The following is a 10,612-nucleotide window of genomic DNA, read 5'->3' as shown; positions in this document are numbered from 1 at the left end:
CGAAGCTATCCAAATCCTCAAAATTGGAGCTGCCTTTTTAAACAAAACGTTCTTTTGTGATTGAGCCAAAACAATGGTGAATGAATGTTTCAAATAATTTGCCATCTCTGTCATGTTTTACACAATCACAGGATGCTTCACTGTCCTTTTTAGCCAACGTGTGCTTCTGGAGAGCAGTTCTTGCCATGTACCAAAATGTTGTAACCAGGTTTTGCACAGCAAGCTCCCACTAACTGCCGCATGAGCCTGTGGTGCCCTGATGGGTACTGAGTGTTGGTTGAAAGTTTCGCATTGACCTCAGGGGACAACAGGGAGAAGTTGAATTCTTGAAGCCTGCACTTTTGTAAAGATCTTGCCTTGTGTCATTGGGAGCAGATACCTCCTGGATGGCCCAGAGTCGAGCAGTGAGGAGCAGGAGGAGGATGAGGATCTAACGAGCAGCCTGTCGGCTCAGCCTGAAGCTGTTGCAGATAGGAAGGTATGAGCTGGCACACATGGGTAGCTGGTCGTGCTGGTGTTGGGTGGGTGGGGGGTTCAGGCTGTGGCATAATATGTCAGCTCTGTCCAAGGGTAGCATTCGGGTGGGCCGATTGGTCATGACAATTTACCGTTCAATTCTGACTTGAATCTTCTTTCAAAATCAGTCAAGTCAGGACCATCTCTGGGAAGCCAGGTATGGACTGGGCTGTGGCCTGAGCTCGGTTCCCGCCCTCCCTTTGCTGACCTCGGTCTTCATCTGCTGCAGGTCACCCCAGAAGGGTCTCACATGCTGCCAGCCAAGGCGCAGAGAGTCACCCCCAGGCAGGAGCCTCCGCGAACAGGCAAAACTGACCCTGGGGCCAGCTCGTCGAGGAGCCACCCCAGGCCAGTCACTCCGGATGAAGACTACGGAGGGTCCACGGATGAAGATTTACCAGGTTCCGAGTTCCTGGGAGCAAGAGGGAGGACATGTGCAAAATCGCAATCTGCTCAATTTTGCCATCTCTGTAACCTCCTCCAGCTACACCCCTCCCCCCCATCTCTGTAACCTCCTCCAGCTACACCCCTCCCCCCCCATCTCTGTAACCTCCTCCAGCTACACCCCTCCCCCCCATCTCTGTAACCTCCTCCAGCTACACCCCTCCCCCCCCATCTCTGTAACCTCCTCCAGCTATACCCCTCCCCCCCATCTCTGTAACCTCCTCCAGCTACACCCCTCCCCCCCATCTCTGTAACCTCCTCCAGCTACACCCCTCCCCCATCTCTGTAACCTCCTCCAGCTACACCCCTCCCCCCCATCTCTGTAACCTCCTCCAGCTACACCCCTCCCCCATCTCTGTAACCTCCTCCAGCTACACCCCTCCCCCATCTCTGTAACCTCCTCCAGCTACACCCCCTCCCCCATCTCTGTAACCTCCTCCAGCTACACCCCTCCCCCATCTCTGTAACCTCCTCCAGCTACACCCCCTCCCCCATCTCTGTAACCTCCTCCAGCTACACCCCTCCCCCATCTCTGTAACCTCCTCCAGCTACACCCCTCCCCCATCTCTGTAACCTCCTCCAGCTACACCCCCTCCCCCATCTCTGTAACCTCCTCCAGCTACACCCCTCCCCCCCATCTCTGTAACCTCCTCCAGCTACATCCCTCCCCCCATCTCTGTAACCTCCTCCAGCTACACCCCTCCCCCCATCTCTGTAACCTCCTCCAGCTACACCCCCTCCCCCATCTCTGTAACCTCCTCCAGCTACACCCCTCCCCCCCATCTCTGTAACCTCCTCCAGCTCCACCCCTCCCCCCATCTCTGTAACCTCCTCCAGCTACACCCCTCCCCCCCCATCTCTGTGACCTCCTCCAGTCCCTGCATCCCCTCCCTATCTCTCTTGCCTCCTCTGGAAGGTGTGGGTTGTGTGGGAGATGGAGAGCAATGAAAGAGATCCGAAACCCAGCCCTAACCCTATCACATGATTAACTAAATGGCCTGTCCATTTCACCTTTTATGTGTGCCTGAATGCAAATTCTACTTCCTCTAATCTACAGCTGAGATTCTGGCTTTGCTTAATCACCAGTAAAATAACCACGAGTTTTGGGTGGCTAAGTGTGAAAATGGCTTCCTAATCTGGTTGGTTTATTTGTTTGTTTTCTTTTCTTACCAGTTACTGGGAAGAGTTTTGATGATGATTCTGGCTGTGATACTGAGGATGAACTCAAAAGGTAGCTATCTCCTTTTTGAAGCTGATGTGTGAATCTTCCGTCTACATTTACATAGTGTCTTGACAATAGATGGCCTCACAGCAATGCCAACATGATCAATTTTGACACCACGTGACATTGTGAGGACTTTCAGGCACAGGTGACCAACAACTCGGTCAAAGAGGGAGATTTTTAATGTTCTTTCTTCTCTTTGTGGGGGCTGGAGGGTGTGTCAAAGATAGGGAGGGGGTGTAGGGACCGGAGGGGGTGACAGAGAAAGGGAGGGGGTGTAGGGACCGGAGGCGGTGACAGAGATAGGGAGGGGGTGTAGGGGCTGGAGGGTGTGATAGAGATAGGGAGGGGGTGTAGGGGACGGAGGGGGTGACCGAGATTGGGAGGGGGCTGTTGGGACCAAAGGAGGTGACAGAGACAGGGAGGGTTGTCAGGGTTAGAGATGGTGAGGAATTGTCTGATTTTTGAGAGTCAGCATTGGTCACCGAGTGGCCATGGAGCTGGAGGGTGGATAGACAGAGTTCTGTTGGTGTTAGGGTGTCCATGCTCTACTTAGAGGGAGTAAGAGGACGAGCCATTGGGAGCTGGGCTAAGTCACCACAGTGACAATATTTTCAGTGGTATTCCTCTGTTCATCTACTGCTGCATTCGTGTTAGTGTTGTCAGTGGCCTAAATGGGGACAGAGCCTCAGACTGATGTTTCAGCTGGGAGACTGGGGGAAGGTTGGGGGACCGCGCCAGCTGGGGAAGGCAAGAAACAGCATGTCCGTCACTCGGCATCTCTCTGCACAAGCAGGCTCAAAAGTGCAATGAATCACACTCGAGTCGGAGCGTGGGTGATCATTGGGTTAGGAGTGGCTCAGCAAAATTCACTTTGAAACCAAGTGCAGGATCAAACATAACGTTAAAAAAAGCTCCTTGAGGATCTTCATGATAAAAGGGTTCTCCGCGCTCTCTCTCTCTCTCTCTTTTCAGTATTTGATGATCCATTTCATTTAAAATAAAACTCCAGGCTTTGCAGGTTCAGACTGACAGAGCCCTCCCCATCCAGCATTTCTGTAACCCCATCCAGCATTTCTGTAACCCCCTCCAGCCCCTGCACCCCCTCCCTATCTCTGTAACCCCCTCCCTATCTCTGTAACCCCCTCCAGCCCCTACACCCCCTCCCCATCTCTGTAACTTCCTCCAGCCCCTACACACCCTCCCTATCTCTGTAACCCCCTCCAGCCCCTACACCCCCTCCCTATCTCTGTAACTTCCTCCAGCCCCTACACCCCCTCCCTATCTCTGTAACCTCCTCCAGCACCTACACCCCCTCCAGCCCCATCCCTGTAACCACCTCCAGCCCCTTCACTTCCTCCCTATCTTTGTGACCCCTGCAGCCCCTACACCCCCTCAGAAGGATATTAGTTCCTCTAATTCTTGTTTCTTGCAGCTCCCCTCTGTGTGTTCACTGCCCTGGTTACAGCTGTACACTGAGCCCCGCGTCTCCTAAAGTCTACAAATCTCTTCTAAGCTTGCCGGTCCCTCATAGCACTGTGAGTACCCTGGCCCGCCCCCCATGGACTGCAGCAGATGGCTCAGCACCACCTCCATCGCATGTAGTAGTAGGATGGACTGTAAATGTTGGCCCCACCAGCACTGTCCCTATCCAATGGGAAGAATTTGAAAATCCCTCTCTCTCATATTCCTTTTTAAGATTAAAATAAAATAAAAATTTAAAATAAAAAGTAGCATTTTGCTGGAGCTATCGGTCAGGTCAGCTGTCCCAGATGTTCCCTGCGAGAGCTCTGTTCCTTACGACATATCACTCCGTGTGATCTTCAGCAGGCTATTTCTGTGACACACGTGCAAGTTCTTTTTCAGACTGTATGTTGTTCGAGCATGTGTGAGCTGCTGTTCTTTCAGTGAGTGCAGGCCCTGAACTCTTGTGACTGGCTTCTCTGTTCAGAGTCCAGGAGTACCATCAGAAGCAGCTGAGGGCCACCAAGGAAGAGGTCGATCCTTATGCTGGCTCAACCGATGAAAATACAGACGTGGAGGAGAGTGTCTCTGGAGATGTTGATCTCTCCATCCCTGAACTGCCAGGTGAGCCCTGCCCCTCATCCCAGTGCTAAGTGGGGTGGGCAGTGAGACACCTTCTCCATTCGCAGAGGACTCAATTGACAGGGGAGGGGTATAGATTTAAGCCAAAAGCTGAAGGGGAGAATTGAGAAATATTCTCGTCCAGAGGAATTTGGAAGTCTGGAATTGAATGCCTGAAATGGTCAGAAACTCTCCTAACATTGAAGCAGCATCTAGATACTCACTCGCATTGCTGTGGCCTCTGGGGCTGTAGGCTAGAAACTCTGAAAATGGAATTAGCGTAGTCGGACCTTTGTCGACAGAATGGGCTCCTGCACTGTAAGCTTCAATGAGCTATAACGGACAATAAGCCATTATTGATATTGGAGAGCTTAAATCCAGACAAATCCGTCAAGCACACAATACGATGTGGGCCTTTAGCACGACTGTAGGTACAATGAGTTTGGAGATGTCTCCTGTGTTATTGTGCAATTTTAACGGCCCACTTCTGATATAAATGCATCCACTTCCCGTGAGAAATGAAAGCAGCATTGATGGCCTCCCCATCTCCCTGTGTGTAACTGTTACCTGTTTTATTTTTGACAGATCTCTTTCTTGGGAAGCACTTCCTCCTGTATGGTGAGTTCCCTGATGGTGAGCACCGGATGTTGAGCCGCTACATCACCGCCTTCAACGGGTTAGTTGTAACTGTTAGACTGTGCAAAGCAAAGTCTGCTTGCTCGAAAGCAGCAACTGTTCACAGCCAGGGCTGCGGCACCTCTCTCTCTCGCTGTCTCTGTGTCTCTCTCTCTTGCTGTCTCTGTGTCTCTCTCTCTCGCTGTCTCTGTGTCTCTCTCTCGCTGTCTCCGTGTCTCTCTCACTCGCTGTCTCTGTGTCTCTCTCTCTCTCTCTCTCTCTCTCTCTGTGTCTCTCTCTCTCGCTGTCTCTGTGTGTCTCTCTCTCTCGCTGTCTCTGTGTCTCTCTCGCTCTGTCTCTGTGTCTCTCTCTCTCTCTCTCTCGCTGTCTCTGTGTCTCTCTCTCTCTCTCGCTGTCTCTGTGTCTCTCTCGCTCTGTCTCTGTGTCTCTCTCGCTCTGTCTCTGTGTCTCTCTCGCTCTGTCTCTGTGTCTCTCTCGCTCTGTCTCTGTGTCTCTCTCGCTCTGTCTCTGTGTCTCTCTCTCTCTGTCTCTGTGTCTCTCTCTCTCTCTCTCGCTGTCTCTGTGTCTCTCTCGCTGTCTCTGTGTCTCTCTCGCTCTGTCTCTGTGTCCTCTCTCTCTCTCTCGCTGTCTCTGTGTGTCTCTCTCGCTGTCTCTTTCTCACTGTCTCTTTCTCTCTCTCGCTTTCTCTTTCTGTCTCTCGCTGTCTCTCTGCTCTCGCTTTCACTCTGTCACTCACTCTCAGGTCTCAGTATGTCGCTGGTCTCTCAACCCATTCGCAGCGCCACGCCGTTTGAAGATGAATTTGCGTATAAAACAGCTCCCCCCACCCCTCGAGACTTCCTGCCCAGACTGTAATCTAGACTCCTCAGCCAGTAGGGAACTCGTTCAAACCCTGTCTAGACTTTGTTTATTTTGAGGGAGATCGCCCCACGGGTGTCTCTGGGAACTGAATATGGGAAAAGGAGGGTGAAGTTCAGGATCGGCTGTGTTCGCACTGAATGGCGGAGCAGGCTTGATGGGCTGAATGGTCTCCTTTTGCCCCTGTTTTGTGTTTTCCAGATGGAGGCCCCTCTCACACAAGCCCCATCAGCAACATGGAGGTGACAGCTGAGCTACCACTGCTCTGGTCTAACTCCACACTACCTACTGCCTCCTGTCATACATGTGTTTCCCTTTTGCCTCCTCGTGCAGGGCCCTGGAGGAGTACATGAACGACTCTGTAAACTACGTGATCACTGCTGAGGAGTGGGACGACAGATTTGATGAGGTAAGACAGTGGGGAGGTGGGGGGTCAGAGGCCTCTTGCAGATCTTCAATCAGAAAGCGGTGAACATAGCATTGAGAGTTCAGCCCAAAGAGCCTGGTACTCCACATGGAGTTCCTTCGCTGCTTTCCAAACTTGGTATACCTTTTACAAACAGATTCAAGTCACAGACTGTGCCTATCTGAAGTATATTTTTGCTTGTTGCTTGGTCGTACAGAATGACTCTGTTGCTGAGAATGGAGACACATTAGAACACAACAGTACAGCACGGTACGGGCCCTTTGGCCCACGACATTGTGCCGACCTATTATCCTACTAAGGTCAATCTATCCTGCAGACCATATATTGTGGAAGTTTTCAGTTTGGCATTAATCAAGACGGATGCAAGACTCCTAAATATCCTGAGATTGCAACAAATTGTACTTCAGGAATAAAGGGTGCTGATTGGTTGGTTGGTTGGCAAACAGGCATTCCCATGATTCCGTGTTGTTTTCTTCATGACAGTAACAAAATGTGACCCTCCCTCAGTATTGACTGTCTGAAGGTGTTTAGGAAATGCTTCACTTGTACCTTACCTCCAAATGGATAATGTGATTTAACCCCTTCTCTCTCAGGCTCTGACGGAGAATTCAAACCTGGCCTTTGTCAAGCCGCGATGGGTGTACGTATGCAATGAGAAGCAGAAAATGGTGCCTCACCAGCCATACGTAGTGGTCCCTCAGCTATAGTGGCTCGAAGCCCGTCTCCAGTTGGACAATGAAGTTGGAGGGAGGGCCCTGGGGCTGAAGACTGAGGGGTAGAGCCTCCAGCATCATAGCATCAGATCTGTCAGACTACCGTGCCGGCTGAGCATGCATGAGGAAACAGAAAGTTATTGTGGCAATGAGGGAGGCCACTCAGTCCATTGAGTTCATTCTAGCTCTGTGTAAAATGATCCAGTTAATCCTGTTGCTCAAACCATGTCACCTTGCAAGTTTATTTCCGTTGTGTGTCTATTAAACTTCTTTTTGAAGCCATTCATCACCTCTGCTTCCCCCACCTTTCAAAGGCAGAGAGCTCCTATTCATTTTTCTTCACATTCCCTGCCTTTGCCTTTTTCCTAAAAACCTGAAATCTCTGCCTTCCCCCAGTCCCTCCTAACGAGAGCAGCTTTTCTTTGTCCACACCTTTTTGTATCTGTTGTTCTGGACACTTGTACCTGGACCGCTGTCTGTCAGTTTCACTCCCAGGAGAGCCGACCCTGGCTCATCCAGACTAAGCCTGCCCCTGAAATCTGTCTCCTAAACTGCTCTTGTGATGAATCTCCTCTGCTGCCTCTCATGCCTCTCATTCCTTCTCCAGGATAAGAAATTCCAGAAATGAAAAACATCTTCCCTCCTTAAGGCTATTTTGGATCAGCCTGTATCGAGGTGAGAGGTCTAAACTGAGCTCACGCAGTCTGCAGTGCTGCCAACCTTGATTTGAAACTGTCCAAATCTGTCTCATTTGATAGGTTTTGTTGTTTGACTCTTTTTTCTTGTAAATAAACCAGATGTGTTTGCTTAAATCCCTGAAGGGGTTATTTGAAGCTGAGAAAGTCTAAGCTTAGTTCATTTCTCCTTTGATTCCTTTCAGTGGTGGCTGGTTGGCAACACTTGAGTGATGTTGTATCTTTTATCTTTACCTGCAGTACAAGAGTGTTTAATGGCTGCTGTCAAAGCTGAGGTTGTCTGCTCCACACTGAAATACTTTGGGCTGCGAACACATCCGAAGCTCCTTTTTAATCTGTTTTTTCCAGTATCCCCATAACACCAATGAGAAGAGGTATTTGCAATAACAATCGCAAAAGTGATTTTAAAAAAGAATTGATCTCTTTAAAAAAAGAAAGCGAGACGTTTTAGCCAGTTGATCAGAGCCGAAATCTACAGAGATCTCTTTGAGCGGTCAAAGTGGAGGGCAGTGGAAAGAGGGGTCGACTTGGGATTAGTTGGATGACAGATGGAGATCGTCTTCTGTCTGGATGCTGTTTGGTAGTCAGCCTTGATACCTCTTTTAAAAAATTTTTTTCCATTGAACGTTTCCACTTGTGAGAATCCTTGCACAGCACTTTGGAGCATCACTGAATTTACATCCAGGGCCGCTTCTTTTATTTTCGCAATAGCCTTTCTTAAAAAAACAACAACACATGTTGGTATTGAAAGTGCAAAATGCTGTAAGTAATTCAGGTTCTGAGCCATCGCCAAGACAGCAATCCGTATACTGGAGAGGGGTTGGAGCTTCTACCATTGTTGATAGCTCCACGTTACAGCACAGCTATAAAAGTGCATGTTGTCACAGCAGCCTGCACTCCTGAATAAGCTGTGACCAAGTTCCGTAACTGATGAACTTGCAAACCTTGCAGGACATAGCGCCTTCGGGGCTGACATCTCAAAATACAAAAGAGAAGTGATTGAGATGTTGAGAAATGTTAATGTTATGATGTGTTTTTTTTTATCAATGTGACTGCTTATTTGAAGGTCTGCTGGCTCATCAGCTGTCTTGACATGTTTTACATATTAAAGAATGTGTAGTTTTTGATCTTTTAATACCCCAGGCATGGAACTGCAAACTAAAACCTGACATTATGAATTGAACAGCCTACGATTCCGCAGCAACCCCTTCATAAAAAAATGTCCTGAGCGCCCCATAGCCTGACCAAAGATTGGTTATGTCCAAATGAAAGGCCTGTGGATGTTGGTGGAAAAAGCCGTGAGGTTGTCAAGGTGGAGAACAGAATGTGTAACAACCCACTGGATGTCAAGAGGTGCAGGGAGACTGTTGAGGGAGCTGTACACCTAATGCCATACTCTCCCTATTGTGTGTGTGTTTGATGTAGACACTTGAAAGGGTTTAACTTCTCACTGTAGGCAGAGCGAGATTTATTTTCAGTTTGAAAAATAATTTGGCAGGGGGTGGAATTTGAATTTTAAAGAACTCTGAAATTAATGTTCAAATGCTACGCAGAAAACTATCAACGATTTTAATCTGTGCATGAATTGGGCAAATCAAATTAGCCACACTGCTGCAGAGGAACAATTCTTGGAGTGTATACGGGATGGTTTTCGTGGCCAATATTTGGAGGAACGAACTAGAGAGCAGGCCATCTTAGACTGGGTTCTGTGTAATGAGAAGGGAATCATTGTCAGTCTAGCTGTGTGAGACCCCTTGGGGAACAGCAACCGTAATATGATAGATGGCAGGTGAGGTAGTTGATTTGGAGATTAGGGTGCTGAACCTTAAGGGAAACTATGAAGATATGAGGCATGAATTGGCCCTGATAGATGGGGGAGACTTACTTTACGGGATGACAGTGGATAGGCAGTTACAAACTTCCAAGCAGCACAAGGAGGAACTGCAGCATCTGTTTATTGCTGCCTGACACAAAAGCAAAGTGGACATGGCTCACAAAGGAAATTAGAGATAGTATCCAATCCAAGAAAGAAACATACAGATTAGCGAAGAAAAATAATAAATCTGAGGACTGGGAGCAGTTTAGAATTCAGCAAAGAAGGACCAAGGGATTGATTAAGATAATAGAGCATGAAAGCAAGCTTGCAGGGGACAAAGAGACTGATGTCAAAAGTTGCTATAGGTACATGAAGATAAAGAGATTGGTGAAGAGAAATGTAGGTGCCCTACATAGGAAACAGGGGAAATGTATAATATCGGACAAAGAAATGGCTGAGGAACTCCATATGTGGCTCTGCCTTCACAAGAGGACATGTTAGATACCAAAGTTGTTGGATGATGCAAGGTTTCGTGAGAGGGAAGAATTGAGGGAGATCAATATTAGTGGAGAGATGGTACTGGAAAAATTGTTGGGATCAAAGGCCAATAAATCCCCAGGGCTTGATAAGCTACATCCCAGAGTACTTAAGGAAGTAGATCTGAAAATAATGGATCCTTTGGTCACTTTCCAAGATTGTATAAGACCCTGGAACAGTCCCTGCAGATTGGAGGGCAGCTGATGTCACTCCAGTATCCAAAAAGGGAGGTCGAGTGAAAACGGAATTATAGACCAGTCAGCCGAACATCGGCGATCATGGGAACTGCAGATGCTGGAGAAGTCGAGATAACAAAGTGTGGGGCTGGATGAGCACAGCAGGCCAAGCAACATCTCAGGAGCACAAAAGCTGACGTTTCAGGGAAGGGTCTAGGCCTGAAACGTCAGCTTTTGTGCTCCTAAGATGCTGCTTGGCCTGCTGTGTTCATCCAGCCCAATATCGGTAGTGGGAAAAATACTCAAATCCGTTATCAATGATTTTATAGTGGAGCATTTAGAAATCAGTGGCAGTGTCAGCATGGGTTTGTGGAGGGAAATCACACTTGACAAATCAGTTGGATTTCCATGAAGATCTAACTAGTGGAGTTGACAACGTAGAACCGATTGATGTAGTATATTGGGATTTTCAGAAAGCATTTAGCAA

At 48.5% G+C, this 10,612-nt stretch overlaps 1 protein-coding gene across 2 annotated transcripts in view; it reads left to right on the top strand.

Moving 5' to 3' along the window:
- xrcc1 (X-ray repair complementing defective repair in Chinese hamster cells 1) overlaps positions 1–7,743 on the top strand; it is a 40,158-nt gene extending 32,415 nt beyond the window's left edge. For both annotated transcript variants that reach the window (XM_048523910.2, XM_048523909.2), the window contains exons 11-17: positions 376–478; positions 746–917; positions 2,134–2,191; positions 4,134–4,270; positions 4,853–4,943; positions 6,095–6,170; positions 6,782–7,743. In XM_048523910.2, coding sequence (XP_048379867.1) covers positions 376–478; positions 746–917; positions 2,134–2,191; positions 4,134–4,270; positions 4,853–4,943; positions 6,095–6,170; positions 6,782–6,895 — 751 coding nt within the window. In that variant the 3' untranslated portion in view covers positions 6,896–7,743. The remainder of the gene's footprint in view (positions 1–375; positions 479–745; positions 918–2,133; positions 2,192–4,133; positions 4,271–4,852; positions 4,944–6,094; positions 6,171–6,781) is intronic.
- The last annotated feature ends 2,869 nt before the right edge of the window (positions 7,744–10,612 follow it).

This window comes from Stegostoma tigrinum, chromosome 41 (genome assembly GCF_030684315.1).
Source record: "Stegostoma tigrinum isolate sSteTig4 chromosome 41, sSteTig4.hap1, whole genome shotgun sequence".
In the NCBI taxonomy this organism is placed as follows: domain Eukaryota; kingdom Metazoa; phylum Chordata; class Chondrichthyes; order Orectolobiformes; family Stegostomatidae; genus Stegostoma; species Stegostoma tigrinum.
The sequence above is the reverse complement of the archived record's forward strand: the minus strand, read 5'-3'. Positions and strand labels throughout refer to the sequence as shown.